The following is a 20,056-nucleotide window of genomic DNA, read 5'->3' on the forward strand; positions in this document are numbered from 1 at the left end:
CTGCATTCCGTGTTAATGACATCACCGCGCTGTTTTGCATAATGAGGGAACAAGCAGAGGCATCTGCGTTATTTTCTTGGTGTTGGAGATGCTCCGGCGCTTGGGCTAATTTCACTAATGAAATGACTATTGGTAAAATTAGCGTGCCAGTTGATTAGCTTGTCTTAACGGGTAGCTAGATCCTCACCCATCAACATTAATAAACATCTCTTCTCCATAGAGACGTGTCACAGATCTGTGTTGTTCATTTTGGTGGCGGTGGTGCTCATTCTGTCTGGCGATGGATCGAGGATGGTTAATGTGGTTTATAGCAAAGTGACCGTGGGAAATGAGAAGAAGTCGGTAAAAGTCATGCTTACGGCTGTTTTTCATACCGTGTATTCACGACCACGTTAACTAAGTAGAGAGGAAGAGATAGATGAAGAGGGGCACAGAGGAGGATAAGAGTGAGGGTGAGAACAATACACAGAGGGAGCAAAAGGGGGATAGAGCGAGAGAAGGGGAGAGGCTGGTGACTTGGGGACATACTTTTGGTCATGTAGTGTATGTGGACACCTACTCATCGAACATCTCATTCCAAAATCATGGGCATTAATATGGAGTTGGTCCCCCGTTTGCTGCTATAACAGCCTTCACTCTTCTGGGAAGAAAACCCCATTTTATGAAGCTCCCGACTAACTGTTTTTGTACTGAAGTTGCTTCCAGAGGCAGTTTGTAACTCGGTGGTGTTGCAACCGAGGACAGACTATTTTTACGCGCTACACATTTCAGCATTGGGCAGTCCTGTTCTGTGAGCTTGTGTGGCCTGCCACTTTGCGGCTAAGCCGTTGTTGCTCCTAGACATTTCCACTTCACAGTGACAGCACTTACAGTTGAACGGGACAGCTCTAGCAGTGCATAAATTTGATGAACTGACTTGTTGGAAAGTTGGCATCCTATGATGGTGCCACATTGAATGTCACTAAACTCTTCAGTGAGGCCATTCTACTGCCAAAGTTTGTCTGTGGATATTGCATGGCTGTGTGCTCGATTTTATACACCTGTCAGCATTGGCTGTGGCTGAAATGGCTGAATCCACTAATCCACATACTTTTGTGTATATATATATAGTGTATTGCAGTGTACTGTATGTTGTCTAAAAGCTTTCACTGTTTGGGCCCCTAATTTAGGGAGCCATTTAGTGGCCCTTTAATGGTCCCCAGGCGACTGCTGACATTTCACAAAGTCAATAGATTTTGTTTGGAAACTGATCTCATGTGGCATTTACACATGCATACTGGTTACATCAGGCTAATGCATTTGTAGACCCGAGCAGCGTCTACCAACTTTTTGTCCAGAAGCATTGCTGAAAACACCATCATTGAAACTCTAGAGGACAGGTCACTTCCCCTCTGTGGAAAGTCTCTCTCTCTCTCTCACACACACATACACACACACACACATACACATACACACACACACAGAGCGGAACACACTTTTTGGGGGAGCAATATAGATGGCCATTCACTTTAAATGGTAAGCTGTATATACTGTTGAAGTCGGAAGATTACCTACACCTTAGCCAAATACATTAAAACTCTGTTTTTCACAATTCCTGACATTTTAATCAGAGTAAAAATGCCATTCCTCCTGACAGACCTGGTGTAACTGAGTCAGGTTTGTAGGCCTCCTTGCTTGAACACGCTTTTTCAGTTCTGCCCACAAATTTTCTATAGGATTGAGGTCTGGGCTTTGTGATGGCCACTCCAATACCTTGACTTTTTTGTCCTCAAGCCATTTTGCCACAACTTTGGAAGTATGCTTGGAAGACCCATTTTGCGACCAAGCTTTAACTTCCTGACTGATGTCGCTTCAGAATATCCACATAATTTTCAAGCCTTTCATGCCATCTATTTTGTGAAGTGCGGCAGTCCGTCCTACAGCAAAACACCCCCACAACATAATGCTGCCACCCCCCGTGCTTCACGTTTGGGATGGTATTCTTCGGCTTGCAAGCCTCCCCCTTTTTCTCCAAACATAACGATGGTCATTATGGCCAAACATTTCTATTTTTGTTTTTGTTTCATCAGACCAGAGGACATTTCTCCAAAAAGTACAATCATTGTTTATGAGCGGCCTTTCAGGTTATGATGATATAGGACTCGTTTTACTATGGATTAGAGGTCGACCGATTAATCGGAATGGCCGATTTTAATTAGGGACGTTTTCATAACAATCGGTAATCAGCATTTTTGGACACCAGTTATGGCCGATTACATTGCACTCAAGGTAAGGTGCTACCTAGCATTAAACTTATCTTATAAAAAACAATCAATCTTAACATAATCACTAGTTAACTACACATGGTTGATGATATTGCTAGTTTATCTAGCTTGTCCTATGTGGTGCCTGTTAATTTATCATTGAATCACAGCCTACTTCGCCAAACGGGTGATTTAACAAGCGCATTCGCGAAAAAAGCACCGTCGTTGCACCAATGTGTACCTAACCATAAACATCAATGCCTTTTCTTAAAATCAGTACACAAGTATATATTTTTAAATCTGCATATTTAGTTAATATTGCCTGCTAACATGAATTTCTTTTAACTAGGGACATTTTCTCACTTTTGCGTTCTGTGCAAGCAGAGTCATGGTATATGCAGCAGTTTGGGCCGCCTGGCTTGTTGCGAACTGTGTGAAGACCATTTATTCCTAACAAAGACCGTAATTAATTTTCCAGAATTTTACATAATTATGACATTGAAGGTTGTGCAATGTAACAGCGATATTTAGACTTAGGGATGCCACCCGTTAGATAAAATACGGAACGGTTTCGTATTTCACTGAAAGAATAAACTTTTTGTTTTCGAGATGATAGTTTCCGGATTTGACCATATTAATGACCTAAGGCTCGTATTTCTGTGGGTTATTATAATTAAGTCTATTATTTGATAGAGCAGTCTGACCTGAGCGGTGGTAGGCAGCAGCAGGCTCGTAAGCATTCATTCAAATAGCACTTTCATGCATTTGCCAGCAGCTCTTTGCTGTGCTTCAAGCATTGCGCTGTTTATGAATTCAAGCCTATCAACTCCCGAGATTAGGCTGGCAATACTAAAGTACCTATTAGAACATCCAATAGTCAAAAGTATATGAAATACAAATGGTATAGAGAGAAATAGTCCTGTAAATACTACAACCTAAAACTTCTTACCTGGGAATATTGAAGACTCATGTTAAAAGGAACCACCAGCTTTCATATGTTCTGAGCAAGGAACTTAAACGTTAGCTTTTTTACATGGCACATATTGCACTTTTACTCTTCTCCAACACTTTGTTTTTGCATTATTTAAACCAAATTGAACACGTTTCATTATTTATTTGAGACTAAATTGATGTGTTATATTAAGTTAAAATAAGTGCTCATTCAGTATTGGTGTAATTGTTATTATTATATATAAATAAGAATCATCCGATTAATCGGTATCAGCTTTTTTTGGTCCTCCAATAATCGGTATCGGTGTTGAAAAATCATAATCGGTTGACCTCTACTATGGATATAGATACTTTTGTACCTGTTTCCTCCAGCATCTTCACAAGGTCCTTTGCTGCTGTTCTGGGATCGATTTGCACCTTTCACACCAAAGTCCGTTCATCTCTAGGAGACAGAACGTGTCTCCTTCCTGAGCGGTATGACGGCTGCGTGGTCCCATTGTGTTTACTTGCATACTGTTTGTACTGATGAACGTGGTACCTTCAGGTGTTTTGGAAATTGCTCCCAAGCATGAACCAGACCTGTGGAGGTCTACAATATTTTTCTGAGATCTTGGCTGATTTCTTTAGATTTTTCCCTATGATGCCAAGCAACGAGGCACTGAGTTTGAAGGTTGGCCTTGAAATACAGCCACAGGTACACCTCCAATTGACTCAAATGATGTCAATTAGCCTATCAGAAGCTTCTAAAGCCATGACATTTCTGGAATTTTCCAAGCATTTAAAGGCACAGTCAACTTAGTGCATGTAAACTTGTGACCCACTGGAATTGTGATACAGTGAAATAATCTGTCTGTAAACAATTGTTGGAAAAATTAGATGTCCTAACCGACTTGCCAAAACTATAGTTTGCTAACAAGGATTTTGTGGAGTGGTTGAAAAACAAGTTTTTTTTTTTAATGACTCCAACCTAAGTGTGTGGAAACTTCCATTGAGGAGCAGTACATGGCCATGGTGGTTGTTTTGTCTAACTGCTTCAGTGAAAGGCCTGAGGTTAAATCAGTGCGGTGCTCTTTGTTTTATATTTATATCAAATTCCAGGGAAGATGTCAGAGTATAAAGAAGAGCATATTAACCCAATCTAGGTTAATGCCTTCCTGCAGGTTCTCACAAGCAAACCACCTCACATACACCACTTTCCCATATATAAAATAACCGCTCCTAGGCTAATTATAGTGTGTGTGTGTGTGTGTGTGTGTCAGGGTTTTTGTTAGGAAAATTTGCCAAGTGACTGGGAATATTTACATTTATCTGACATTTTGAGAAAATGACCCGGTCATCAATATGTATTGGGGTGCGTAACCCATTAGGGCGTCCACCCAAGCAGCCAGCACCATCAATAAACGAGCGATGTTGGCCAAATGAGCCACATTTACGTGTCCTTAAGAACAACCTTAATTACACATTTCTAAAAAACTATTCCTTGTGTTTTCGGTGCGTAGCCTATGCAAAACTTTCTTGCCCATTTGCATTATTGGTTTTTACTTTCCTAAAACAATAATTATTCAGCTGTTGGAGATTTGAGCACTAAACGCACCAGGGTGTTGCATGCATATGCCTATAGGCTTAGGCATTCACTGTACGATATTTAATAAAGATATAAAGGTTAGACCTAGAGCTGGTAGAATGCTGCACTGACATGCCTTTCAGATGGGCTACTGCGTCTGCTATGATATAGGCGTACACAAGGAGACTAATTCGTTAATTTTCTATCATAATTAATGATGAGCATTATATTGTTAATTTATAGGATTCACTCTGGTAGGCCTAAAACATTCTTCCTCACCTCAAGTTCAACTCTCAGAGTCAGTTGGTGCGCACTGCCACACAACACCAAAACCTTCACAAAGGTTTCTAAACTTTATTTGGGTAATTTCAAAAGTAAGTCAAGCCATTGTTTATAGGCAAAATAAGAGCAGGATATTATATTTTGGCTAACACAATATTACAGTTGGAACTTAATTTGGCCAAAGAAAATGGCCCAACAGAATGAAATAAAACACTTGTGAACTGGTTTAAACATTCACAAATGGTTTGAACAGGCTATATTGCAGCAATTACCAACAAAGTCTAGTGCTTACCGTATCCAACAAATGACAGCAATAGTGAACTAAATACGGAGCACACAATTAAAAAGGCAGATCGTATTGAGAAAACCGAATGAAACAAACACTTTTTTTTGTGCATATTAAACAACTGGTTTAGATGAATAAATAGGCCAATAATAATAATAATAATAATAATAATTAATAATAATAATAATAATAATAATTCTTATTATAAATACCCCCCCCCCCCTTTCACTATCGGCATACTTTTCCCCCTCTAACTTTCGTTTTACTTCAATGAAAATGGCCTCCATCTTCGCAATCAACAGTAACTTAGGCCATGGCTCGTCTCTCGCTCTCCCTCCTCAGCATCAGGTGCATGTACGTAAGGCAATCGTGTATAAGAGGCAGCCCGACAATTTTTATTAATCAGCTTTTCATCATTTTTATCGGCCAAAAGTCGGCTGTTGCCGGCTAACGGAAACCCTGGTGTGGATGTGCGTGTGCATGAGTGTATTTCTGGCCTGTGAGACAGAGAATGGAAATCTGGAGAGTCACACTCCAGCACATCAGTTCTTATCACATAAGCACACATCAAAGGCAGACCTCCATTTGGGGTGTTTAGTATGTCATGGAGAGCCCAGAGGAGTGGGACACACACACACACACTGGCTCAGAGGAGTGGTCCAGAGCGTTATCTCACATTAGCATAATGTCCTCTTCCTTCCAGTCAGTTTCAACACACAGCGCTGCATTAGACTGCTGTATTAGACTTTGTATTGTATGGCAGATATTAACAATCTATTATAGCTCCTCTCTCTACAGCTACACACCACTGATAACTACTCTATAGCACTGGTGTCATAGAACCAGGTCACTATGGTGATTCCCATGGTGTCTTTATCCTCTGCCTCCATATAGGGGAATTAGGATTCTATGTGAAAAGCAGTCGTTTTGGGACAAGCAGTTGGATCTACTGCGAGACGGCTAATCTTATACAAACAAAGGGTCTGTGTGTGTCAAGTGAGAGTCGGATTATCCTAAATATGTGTCCTACTGTATGGCCTGTCGTTAGGAATTGTTCAACCTCGATGCAAAGCATGGCTGTCTTTCAAATTCAGAGAATCACATGCTCTCTGCTTTTGAGAATCTCTTCAGCGTTTTGGCATTTTCTTCTCTGATCTCAGTTCCTCCACTTTTCTTGCAATTCTGTACATTTTGCAGTGTCAAATGTGTATGCGTGTAGTATTTGCGTGACCCCAAAAAATGACAATGGGCAACAACAACAACTTGATATAAAAACGTTAGCTGACATGGGCTGGTTGATCTGGACACTATCTGAGTAGTTCTACATCGCTCTCTAAGGTCTGCATTAACTAACACGACGAGGAACTGATGATGCCGTACCCAATTTCGTAAATGCACCTTGCGCGTTGCACAATTTTGTTTCTTACCGGGCTGAGTTCCTTAAATGACAAATGACACCCCCTCGCCCGCCCCACAGTTTGGGGAACCACTGCCATACTGTTCCTGCAATAATTTAAGGGTTAAATTTTTTTCTGGTTATGTGGTGGTGATCATGTAGTATTTGCTAGAAATCCTCAATAGCAAGTTATTCCTGTGGTTTATATTCATTTAGACTTTTTCAATGTTTTAAAACCTTTTTTTTTTCTTGTCTCTTTCTCCTGCAGTTTTGTGGAACAGAAGAAGTGGCCAACGGAACATGACTCCACTGTTTCCTTGGTAGATATATGCACTTCCGGGTCCAGACGCTCGTCCACTGATGTTAATCTCCCACACCTGGCAGAGAGACCACCACTCAATACTACTACAATACCCACATTTCCTGTCTGCACAAAGTAAGGACTTAGGTGTTGAAGCCCTTAGGTGACTTGGACTTCCTTGTTGTACTATTGAACTATTTCCGCACTACGAGCCAGTTCTTAGTTTACAACTGTCACGCACAGTGATCTTAGAGACAGTAGGCCAGTAAAGAGGAAAACAATCCAACTACGACAGAATGGCCAACAACACGGCGGACCACCCTCCCGGGAACTCTGTTGCCGATGGCAACCAGGAGGGGGACTTTGGCATCACGGTGATGGACCTCCGAGAGCTGATGGAGCTGAGGAGTGGAGAGGCCGTCACCAAGATAGCCGACTCCTACGGAGACGTGCAGGGGGTCTGCCGCAGGCTCAAGACATCGCCCATCGAGGGTAAGGGACATTATACACACACACACTCACACATTACTGTATCACCCCATTAGCCCTACTTAATGTTATAATGATGATGTCATCATATATCTGACCCTTATTCATAGGTTGCACCTCTGTCACTCGGTCGCGTCATGCCATTGTTGGTAATGTCATGCCATTGTTATGAACATCTACTCAAGTCGCCCTCTACCGGAGGCACAGTAGTGGTGCCCTAAAGTGATAAGCGCCTAGTCATTCTGGACAGAGGCTAAATATGGTTTAGTCTAAATTACACAATAGTGCCTGGAAATACAATGACATTGAGAAAGTATTCAAATGGATAGTTGGAAACAACTTTGCCAGCATTATCATGTCGTCAAATGTACTTTAGACAGATGGCAATGTTGTCATTAGCTAGCAAAGTTCGTCAACAATTGCTAGCAATGCCTCAAGTTAGCTAGCTAAAATCAGGTGACCTTCCATATGTGCAATTGTGGTAAATTGTGGAAAGAATGTCCTCTTAAATGACCCCTAAAAAATTCACTCGAACATTCAAAACAATATTGTGACGAAACATGTACCCCATGAATAGGGCCCATGGCCAGAGTTAGGCCGCTGGTTGTGCTGAGTCCCAGGGCTAAACTGCTCTGACATGACTGATTTTTAAATCCGTTTGAGCAGCAGAGAGTGAAGGGTTAATTATAGAGGTTAAGTGATGCTGTGTGTAGGACATTTTCATCGTTGCTGTCTCCAACGCAAAGTTTTGAAAATACAGGCTGAAGTACATCATATATGTATAATATACGTCCAGTATGGACTGTGCAAGTTCAATGACCTGCTAATGCTAACCATTTAACCCAATACAGTATCTATTTCACTGTACAGGCACTCCCCAGTCCCCAGCAAGCCTTTAGCTAGTGAAGTATTCCTTTAACTGCTCCCTCCTGTACATGCTATCCAGGTGTGGCAATGGGCCTACTGCTAATGAGTTCGACACCGTTTGCTAACCAGGCCTTCAAACCATCCCCGGGCTGGCTTTAGAAACAAGGAGATAATCTTTCGCCACCAACAACTTGCACTCTGATTTATCATCGGAACATTTACGCACGTGCACACACGTACATACACGATTGGAATCACTCAGAGTAGATTAATCACATGATATCTGACAGCTGATCAACTATGGGTTGAGAGTAGAAAATGGCCACTGCTACTTTCTCTCTCCCTCCCGCCTCCTAACTCCTCTCCTCTCCTCTCCTCTCCTCTCCTCTCCTCTCCTCTCCTCTCCTCTCCTCTCCTCTCCTCTCCTCTCCTCTCCTCTCCTCTCCTCTCCTCTCCTCTCCTCTCCTCTCCTCTCCTCTCCTCTCCTCTCCTCTCCTCTCCTCTCCTCTCCTCTCCTCTCCTCTCCTCTCCTTGGTTCTGCGGTTCATTCCAGGGTTGGAATTAGTTCCACACTGTAGCCCTAATGACTTCATAGATCATTGCTCTATTCCATTTAGTAATCAAGGGACAGCTGTAGCGCCGTTCTCCGCACAATAAATTACTATTTTTAATGAAGGAAACATAATTATGTTTTCAGTGGACTGATGGGTGGATTGAGGGGGGGAGCCACTCAAACACATAACGAAAGGCTGGTTAATTTCAGTAGAAAACAAGATGGGTTTTCTGCTGGTTGTTTTGTAAGCAAATGGGCCTCAGAAGCCTGGCATCTCATATCACTGTTGTCATAATGCCGCTATTTAGTGTGTGGATTCACTTTCTTTCTTTCACGAGACAAGAAGGGGCCGCTCGGCTCAAATGACCTGTCTAGGATTCGGTTTGCCTTGCCGATACAGTTCTACTTCAGTCCCTTGGATGTGTGAGTAAGTGTTCTATCCACCGGGGGGGCTTCTCTGACAATGACGTCACTCTCATCTCGCCACAGCCCAGTGCATGTAACAAATGTATATCTTTATCCGTCTGTACCGCTTCCGTACACAGTACTGTAGCTAGCAGAACACTTCCTTATTTGATATGGCTGGCTAGTTATCTACCAACTACAATGTTTTTTTTATCCCAAATGCCACCCTATTCCCTATATACTGTAGTACGCCACATTTGACCAGGACCTATATGGCTCTGATCAAAAGCATTGCACTGTATAGGGGATAGGGTGCCATTTGGGAACGTGTGAATACTGATGCAGTAGCACTAAGTGCATCATCACCTGATCCAGGATAAATGTGGTTGTTCATTTCCTAGAGATGGATCCAGTCGTTTTATCTCTATGGTTCATTACTCTGTGGTGCATCAGTGGAGGCGGGAGAGGAGAGAAAGATGAGCATTAACCTCCACCTTAACAACACTTTACCACCTCCATTAACACTCACCTGAACTACTACACAGAGAGGAGAGGCACTTTCCCCTTTTCTCCACCCACTACACACACACACACACACACACACACACGTGCCCGTACACACACAGATACATGCATGCCTGCGTACACAAACAAAAGTGCATACAAACGCACACACACTCTTGGACACTCAGCATTGCCATAAGTACAGTTTCATCAGATTTGCTCTTCTCTGCTATGTTGTGTTCAGTGTAGTAGTGTTTGCTCCAGAGACTACAGTTTTTTTTTCAAACAATGCAATGCTTCTGCTCCTGCTGATTTTGCTGTCCAACCTAGGTTTGAGACGGGATCTGCTCAAGTTATCCAACCAGGGTATCGAGCACGGGGGACCAGGGTATCGAGCACGGGGGACCAGGGTATCGAGCACGGGGGACCAGGGTATCGAGCACGGGGGACCAGGGTATCGAGCACGGGGGACCAGGGTATCGAGCACGGGGGACCAGGGTATCGAGCACGGGGGACCAGGGTATAGAGCACGGGGGACCAGGGTATCGAGCACGGGGGACCAGGGTATGGAGCACGGGGGACTCCATAACAACTTACGTAGGCAAGGCTTACACAGAATTAGAACATGACACATCCCTATTTTAGGCAAAGGGCAGAAACGTATTACTTAGGATATAAGCCTAGTTAGATGTGTGTAAACACGCCCTAGTTCTCTTGTGGAGGCGGTTAGAATGGCGTGGCATGTAGGCATATATGACACGGGCAGAGCAGTGATTCATCGCTGTGCCTGCAGCTAACAGCCCAGCCTCATTGGCCCAGGATTTCCCTGTTCGGTGGGTGGGGTTGTATGACACATCAGCTCAGTTATGCTGCTAGCGCCATGGCAGGAAAAGCGCAGGATTACAGCATTACACGAGACTGCCTTTAAGAGTGTTTTTTGCAAAAACATATATCCATTGTTAAGCTGGAATGGAATGTTTGTATCCTGTATATTTCATTGTGATACAGTATGTGGTTGTCTCACCTAGCTATCTTAAGATGAATGCACTTAGTGTAAGTCACTCTGGATAATAGCATCTGCTAAATTACTAAAATGTCTAATGTAAATGTTTTCCATACAGATCTCATATTGAGGGGAAGCATGTTTTAGCCACCTTCCAGAGATGTGAAACATATACAGTGCATTCGGAAAGTATTCAGACCCCTTGACTTTTTCCACATTATTCTAAAATGGATTCAATCGTTTCTTCTCTCATCAATCTACACACAATACCCCATAATGACAAAGCAAAAACAGGTTTTTAGAAATCTTTGTGTGTAAATGTAATTATTTTATATATATATATATATATATTATATACACATGCACACATGCAGTTGAAGTCGGAAGTTTACATACACTTAGGTTGTAGTCATTAACTCGTTTTTCAACCACTCCACAAATTTCTTGTTAACAAACTATAGTTTTGGCAAGTTGTTTAGGACATCTACTTAGTGCATGACACAAGTAATTTTTCCAACAATTGTTTACAGACAGATTATTTAACTTATAATTCAGTTTATCACAATTCCAGTGGGTCAGAAGTTTATGTATACTAAGTTGACTATGCCTTTAAACAGCTTGGAAAACTCCAGAAAATGATGACATGGCTTTAAAAGCTTATGATAGACTAATTGACATCATTTGAGTTAATTAGAGGTGTACCTGTGGATGTATTTCAAGGCCTACCTTCAAACTCAGTGCCTCTTTGCTTGACATCAGGGGAAAATCAATAGAAATCAGCCAACCTCAGAAAAATAATTGTAGATCTCCACAAGTCTGGTTCTTCCTTGGGAGCAATTTCCAAACGCCTGAAGGTACCACGTTCATCTGTAAAAACAATAGTACGCAAGTATAAACACCATGGGACCACGCAGCCATCATACAGCTCAGAAAGGAGACTCATTCTGTCTCCTAGAGATGAACGTACTTTGATGCGAAAAGTGCAAATCATTCCCAGAACAACGGTAAAGGACCTTGTGAAGATGCTGGAGGAAACAGGTAAAACGAGTCCTATATCGACATAACCTAGGCCGCTCAGCAAGGAAGATGCCACTGCTCCAAAACTGCCATAAAAAAGCCATACTACAGTTTGCAACTGCACATAGGGACAAATATTGTACTTTTTGGAGAAATGTCCTCTGGTCTGATGAAACAAAAATAGAAATGTTTGGCCATAATGACCATCGTTATGTTTGGAGAAAAAGGGGGAGGCTTGCAAGCCGAAGAACACCATCCCAGCCGTGAAGCACAGGGGTGGCAGCATCATGTTGTGTGTTGCTGCAGGACGGACTGGTGCATTTCACAAAATAGATGGCATCATGAGGCTGGAAAATTACGTGGATATATTGAAGCAACATCCCCAAGACATCAGTTAAAGCTTGGTCGCGAATGGGTCTTCCAAATGGACAATGACCCCAAGCATACTTCCAAAGTTGTGGCAAAATGGCTTAAGGACAACAAAGTCAAGGTATTGGAGTGGCCATCACAAAGCCCTGTCCTCAATCCTATAGAAAATCTGTGGGCAGAACTGAAAAAGCATGTGTTATCAAGGAGGCCTACAAACCTGACTCAGTTACACCAGCTCTGTCAGGAGGAATGGGCCAACATTCACCCAACTTATTGTTGGAAGCTTGGGGAAGGCTACCCGAAATGTTTGACCCAAGTTAAGCAATTTAAGGGCAATGCTCCCAAATACTAATTGAGTGTATGCAAACTTCTGACCCACTGGTAATGTGATTAAAGAAATAAAAAATGAAAATAAATCTTTCTCGCTACTATTATTCTGACATTTTCACATTGTTAATATAAAGTGGTGATCCTAACTGACCTAAAACAGGGAATTTTTACTAGGATTAAATGTCAGGATTTGTGAAACTGAGTTTAAATGTATTTTGCTAATGTGAATGTAAACTTCCGACTTCAAATGTGTATATATAGCTTGGCACACCTGTATTTGGGGAGTTTCTCCCATTCTTCTCTGCAGATCCTCTGAAGCTCTGTCAGGTTGGATTGGGAGCGTCGCTGCACAGCTATTTCAGGTCTCTCCAGGTTCAAGTCCGGGCTCTGGCTGGACCACTCAAGGACACTCAGAGACTTGTCCCAAAGCCACTCCTGCGTTGTCTTGGCTGTGAGCTTTGGGTCATTGTCCTGTTGGAAGGTGAACCTTCGCTCCAATCTGAGGTCCTGAGTGTTCTGAAGAAGGTTTTCATCAAGGATCTCTCTGTACTTTGCTCCGTTCATCTTTCCCTCGATCCTGACTAGTCTCCCAGTCCCTGCTGCTGAGAAACATCCCCACACATGATGCTGCCACCATTCTTCACCGTACGGATAATGCCAGGTTTCCTCCAGATGTGACGCTTGGCATTCAGGCCAAAGAGTTCAATCTTGGTTTCATCAGACCAGAGAATCTTGTTTCTCATGGTCTGAGAGTCTTATGTGCCTTTTGGGAAACTCCAAGTGTGCTGTCATGTGCCTTTTACTTAATGGTAGAGTGGCTTCTGTCTGGTCACTATACGATAAAGGCATGATTGTTGGAGTGCTGCAGAAATGGTTGTCCTTCTGGGAGGTTCTACCATCACAGAGAAACTCTGGAGCTCTGTCAGAGTGAGCATCGGAGTCTTGGTCACCGCCCTGACCAAGGTCCTTCTCCCCCTATTGCTCAGTTTGGCCGGGCGGCCAGCTCTAGGAACAGTCAGTGGTTCCAAACTTCTTCCATTTTAGAATGATAGAGGCCACTGTTTGTAGGGACCTTCAATGCTGCAGACAATTTTGGGTGCCCTTCCCCAGATCTGTGCCTCAACACAATCCTATCTCGGAGTCAGATTCTTCACCTGTGTTCTGCCAATCTACCGGTGTCCTCTCCTGCCTTGCTGTGCTGGGTGGTGGAAGCCGGAGGTCAGTATCTGCCCTGTGACAGAACATCTAGATGCGCTGGGTTTGCTAGACCAGGATACGCCCGCCGCCAGGTAGACTCGCCACCGGTGATTTGCTGTTCTACAGGTCCCGCTGCTGCCTCACTGTGCGGGACACTGAAGCGACTGGGTGAATTGACCAGATTCACACACCGGGTGAATTCCGTGTCAGCGCACTCCTCCAGCAGCTGTTGAACGTGCTGGGGCTGCAGCTAAGTCACCAACGCTAGGGCACACACTTGGTTTCTGACTTAACTAGACCTGTAGGCTACAGCTGAACATTTTTAGGGCACTTAAGGTTTTTATAGCTGCATATCTGGGTTATAGCTGCCTGTCTCTGCTTTCGATAACTCTCTCCTTACCCCAGAAAAGCTGCCAAACCCTACTTTGACTGACAGTACAGCAGGTTTTATCTTTCAGAGAGGTCTGTGTTACCATTTGATTCCTACTGTGACATGCTTTTTAAACTTTCTTATCGACAAGATTTGGTCTGGTTTAAAACGGCTTGTTGTATCAGATTACTTTAGTTTGTATTATTTTAAAGCTGCAATATGTAACTTTTTGGGTGACTCATTCACATAGAAATGGGAGTTATAGATCTGTCATTCTCATTGAAAGCAAGTGTAGGAAGTGGTAGATGTTTTATGTGTTATTTCTATGCTTCCCGTTTTAAGTTTACTTTTTGTCTTTGTACTTTGTACTTTGTTTTGTACACCAGCTTCAAACAGCTGAAAATACAATATTTTGGGTTATGGAGAATGTCTTTCACAGTGGTTTAGCTGGAACAATCATTTTCTACACTATACTTGCTTGATTTGTCACACAAACTGAAATTAGTCGAACTATTAGTATTTTAGCAACCAGGAAATGGCGGAGCGATTTCTGCATCGTGCATCTTTTAAGTGTTCTAAGTGTAGAGAGATTTGAGGAAGCAGCAAATCAAGGTGTTTTATTACAGGCTTGGCTGGTTATAATGGTTAAGCGACGGAGTATATTAAAGACATACATGTGGTTATTGAACTAAGGTCTTTATCTAAACCAACGTTTTTAGCATCGGAACTGCCTTTATCAAATGCTGTGAAGTTAGACTTAATAGGATGTTATATTCCTCCTCCAAATGTAGAATCCCTGGATTCTCTGGCTGAAATACTGCGTGGTTGGGGAAAGCATTAAATGGTGCTCATGGGCGATTTTTAAACTAAGACTTGGGACTCTCCAAACTCTTGAGGTTATAAGAGGACTGTGCAAATCACTGAATTTTACTCAACTGATAAATGCAGTCACAAGACCCAACCCAAAATATATCTCCAAGTCCACACTTACTGATGTTATTCTAACTAACAATCTGCATAAGTACCAGGCTGTTAATATTTTCCATAGCTAATGATTTAAGTGATTATTGTAAAGTTGCTTGCATTAGACACTAAAATCCCTAAAGTGCTCCCTCGGTTCATAGTCAAACATCATTTTAAGCAATTCTGTGAGCAGGCTTTCCTGTACAAATTTTCTGCCTGCAACTGGGATAGGATTGCGTATATTACTGACATCGAAGAATGGTTCTCCTATTTTCATTCCATGTTTTCTACAATCTGTGATCAACACGCCCCTCTTAAAAAGTACAGGGAATTATCTGATTTGATCCATAAATGAAATACACAATGGGCCAAAGCCAGAAAGGACAACTCCCAGGCTGAATGGCAATTATTCAGGGCACTGAGAAATAAGTGCACTTTGTTAATAGGGAAATGCAAATTTAGCTTCTATTACGAATCTATCAAGGCAACCCTCAGTAACCTGACGGAATTATGGAAAACCAGAGTCCATAAATGCTAATACAAACTCCTCTGGTCTTCCGCTGAAGTTGTCAGTCATGTCCATTGAATTTGAGGTCAAGAATAAACTGATTGACATGTTTAATGAGCAATTTTCTAAGGCTGGGCATGTATTTAATGTAATGATCTCCATCCTTACATCTCGAATGAGGCTGTGCATGAAACTGTCGCAAGCCGACCTACGGTTCATCTTTTTCATTTGACCGAGATTGCGCTTTCAGAAGTTGTAAAGGCACTCAAATCTTTTGATATTAAGATAGCGGTCAGCCTGGACTAATTGAACTTAAAAAAAAGAGATCATTACTGACCCTCTCACACACAAATTCAATATTTCATTGGCAAGTAATATGATTCCAAAAGTCTGTAAAGCAGCCTACATCATCCCTTTACATAAGGGTGGAGATCCGTCACGGTTGGATAGCTATCGTCCCATATCTAAACTGTCTGCACTGGAAAAAGTTTTGTAAAACCCGGTGAACTCCAAGTTGAAAGACTTCCTGTATAATAACTCAGTTTTATCTCAATCCCAGTTGGAATTTAGACTTAGCAGTATTATTTATTTATCTGAGAATGAGGCTGATTATATAGCATTTGGTAAAAAAAAAAACATGATTATTTTGTCTCTGAAATGAAACCATAAAGTGATAGACATGTATTTGTTTAAAATCTGTCATTGAACAACCCCATTCCATGATTAGATCATTAAAAAAAACACCAATCTCTTTCATAAGTTATTTAAAGAATAAAAACTAATTTAGAGGGAGAGAGAGAGAGAGAGCAGGTAGATGCTTTTGTCATAATTTGGTTTGTCATCCCCTTTCTTGTAATGTTAATAATGCTTCTTGAATTGAGAAGTTAGGAGGGAATGAGGGGGAGAGAGAGATGGGTGTTTTTATTCTCGCTGCAGTGTAAATATATCTGGTCTCTAGGCTACTCTAAATTAATGTGGAATGGACAGACCACATGATGGACAATCTGGGCATTATCCCTCCACTGCAGACTGTCACTGAGGCAGACATGCAGCCATCTTGGTTTGGTTGGAAAAACAAAAAAACGTATTCTTCTACTGACACCCGTAGTAGGGTGGTTTTGTTAAAGGAAAAAAAAGACCAATTCAGAAGTAGGCAAATGTTCCAACGTCGTTAGTGAATTAAAGCATTGTTATCTCTTTCAAGGTCATAGTCTGGGGAAATACAGTGTAGCATAGTACAAACCAGTGTGTACCCTGTGATAGCTTTGATTTGATTGGTTGGACTGGGCTCTATGACTACCAGCTTTGTTGCAGGGTCAACCAGCAGATATGCATTGTAGTGGACAATGCAGATGTCATTATGTCATAGAGGAGACATGGCCTTAACCTTGGTCCCAGAGGTTCCATTCGGCTCATTCTGCTCCATCCATTTTGGCCCTTAGAGCAGAAAGAGTTTGGAGATTCTGGACATCATGACATAAGTGCCCTTATTTATTTAGCCCTGTTAGCTTTCAGAGTGAATGAATGCTTTTTGAGGGGTCATTGTCATTTTCCACAATTTACCACAATTACACATATGGAATATACTGAGTGTGTGTGTATGGTCTGTAAGCATGTATGTTCAGGTTAAAGAGTTTGTTAGTCTGTGGATGCTTTTAGAAATGAGTGATGTGAGAAATTGTGCATCTCCACTCTTACTGGGAACTATGGGTGCGTGATAAGGATAGTCACAGCAATTTCACTTGTTCTCACATACATGAAAACACATACAGTACACACACAACCTAGGGCTGGATGTCTGTTGAAGGTGCACCAGCAGTTAAAAGACATGCAGGCCTCTTCCCTGCCAACCAACTAGTATACTGTACCTCTTGTCTCTCCCTCTTTCGCCCTCATTCCCCTTTAGCTCCTCTCCCTCTTGCCCTATATCTTCTCATTCACCCTCGGACTCCTCATCATCCCTAAACCTCTCTCTCCATATCTACCTCTTTTCACCCTATATCTGCCCTCTCTCTCTTCATCTCCCACTCTCCTCCCTTACCTCTGCCTGTGGGCTGTGTTCTTGTCCCTGCCATTCAACAGTTTGAGGTAGTGGTAAGCTTGAAAAATGTTGTTTGTTAAAAATATAAACGTTTAAATCCTTTGCCCCCAAAGGATATGTAAAGTTCAGTGAGTCGTGACTACACCCCTCAACGTACACCCTCGCCATAAGGTGCCAGCTTTTAATTGTTTCTCCACGCCGTCCCCCTTGATGTGAGCTTTTTAATTAGCCACACATTTGCATCATTCTCAACCAATAAGAGCAGACCAGTTACTATGTTCTCTATTGGGACATTGTACACATTCAGTATGAAGTAAAAGTACAGGTTACTATGCTCTACACAGGGACCAGTACCAGTCAAGTTTGAACACACCTACTCATTTCTCTTTATTTTACAATGTTCTAAATTGTAGAATAATAGTGAAGACATCACAACTATGAAATAACACGCATGTAATCAAAAAAGTGTTAAACAAGCTTCTTCAAAGTAGCCACCCTTTTGCCTTGACAGCTTCTCTCAAACAGCTTCATGAGGTAGTCACCTGGACTGCATTTCAATTAACAGGTGTGCCTTGTTAAAAGTTCATTTGTGGAATTTCTTTCCTTCTGATTGCATTTGAGCCAATCAGTTTTGTTGTGACAGTAGTGGTGGTATATAGAAGATGGACCTAATTAGTAAAACATCAAGTTCATATTATGGCATGAACAGCTCAAAAAAGCAAAAAGAAACAACTGTCCGTCAATTTTAGACATGGTCAGTCAATGTGGAACATTTCAAGAACTTTGAAAGTTTCTTCAAGTGCAGTTGCAAAAACCATCAAGAGCTATGATGAAACTGGCTCTCATGAGGACTGCCACAGGAAAGGAAGAGCCAGATTTACCTCTGCTGCAGAGCATAAGTTCATGAGAGTTACCAGCTTCAGAAATTGCAGCCCAAATAAATGCTTCAAAGAGTTCAAGTAACAGACACATCTCAACATCAACTGTTCAGACAAGACTGCTTGAATCAGGCCAGACAAGACTACTAAAGGACACCAATAAGAAGAAGAGACTTGTTTAAGCCAAGAAAAATGAGCAATGGACATTAGACCGGTGGAAATCCAAATTTGAGATTTCTGCAGCGATATGCCATCCCATCTTGTTTGCGCTTAGTGGGACTATAATTTGTTTTTCAACAGGACAATGACCCAACACACCTCCAGGATGTGTAAGGGCTAATTGAACAAGGAGAGGGATGGAGTGCTGAATTAGATGACCTGACCTCCACAATCACCCAAACTCAACCCAATTGAGATGGTTTGGGATGAGTTGGACCGCAGAGTGAAGGAAAAGCAGCCGACCAGTGCTCAGCATATGTGGGAACTCCTTCAAGAATTTTGGAAAAGTTCCAGGTGAAGCTGGTTTAGAGAATGCCAAACCAGTGTGTGCAAACCTGTTATCAAGGCAAAGGGTGGCTACTTTGAAGAATATATATATATATAGATAGATAGATAGATCCCTTTAATGAGTAGGTGTGTCCAAACTTTTTACTGGTACTGTATGTAACAAACAAACAAATGTATGTGGATATCTCTTCAAATTGGTGAATTCAGCTATTTCAGCCACACCCGTTGCTGACAGGTGTATTAAAATAGAGCACACAGCCATGTATTCTCCATAGACAGCCATTGTCAGTAGAATGGCCTTTCTGAAGAGCTCGTCATAGGATGCCACCTTCCCTACAAGTCAGTTCGTCAAAGTTGTAGGCCACTAAATCTCACAGAACAGGACCACCGAGTGCTGAAGCACACAACCCGTAAAAGTAATCTGTCCTCGGTTGCAACACTCACTACTGAGTTCCAAACGGTATCTGGAAGCATCGTCATCACAATAACAGTTTGTTGGGAGCTTCATGAAATGGGTTTCCATGGCCCAGCAGCAGCACACAAGCCCAAGATCACTATGCACAATGCTAAATGTTGGCTGGAGTGCTGAAAAGTTTGCCGCTGTTGGACTCTGGAGCAGTGGAAATGCATTTTCTGTAGTGATTAATCACGCTTCACCATCTGGCAGTTCGAAGGACGAATCTCGGTTTGGCGGATGCCAGGAGAACGCTGCCTTCCCCATTGCATAGTGCCAACTGTAAAGTTTGATGGAGGATGAATAATGGTGTGGGGGTGTTTTTCATGGTTTGGGCTAGGCCCCTTAGTTCCAGTGAAGAGATCTTATCAGTACAGCATACAATGACATTCTAGACGATTCTGTTCTTCTCCAAACTGTTGCCTTAAAGTTGGAAGGACCATTCCTATTTCAGCATGACAGTGCTACTGTGCATAAAGCAAGGTCTATACATAAATGGTTTGTCACTATCGGTGATGAAGAACTTGACTGGCCTGCACAGAGCCCTGACTTCAACCCCCTATCAAACACCTTTTCGG

The 20,056-nt window shown here is 42.2% G+C and overlaps 1 protein-coding gene across 7 annotated transcripts in view; it reads left to right on the forward strand.

Annotated features, from left to right (window-relative positions):
- LOC109893096 (plasma membrane calcium-transporting ATPase 1-like) overlaps positions 1-20,056 on the forward strand; it is a 133,537-nt gene that overhangs the window by 28,604 nt on the left and 84,877 nt on the right. For all 7 annotated transcript variants that reach the window (XM_031825514.1, XM_020486169.2, XM_020486185.2 and 4 more), the window contains one exon: positions 6,991-7,515. In XM_031825514.1, the coding sequence (XP_031681374.1) occupies positions 7,320-7,515 (196 nt within the window). In that variant the 5' untranslated portion in view covers positions 6,991-7,319. The remainder of the gene's footprint in view (positions 1-6,990; positions 7,516-20,056) is intronic.

This window comes from Oncorhynchus kisutch, linkage group LG1 (genome assembly GCF_002021735.2).
Source record: "Oncorhynchus kisutch isolate 150728-3 linkage group LG1, Okis_V2, whole genome shotgun sequence".
Classification (NCBI taxonomy): Eukaryota; Metazoa; Chordata; class Actinopteri; order Salmoniformes; family Salmonidae; genus Oncorhynchus; species Oncorhynchus kisutch.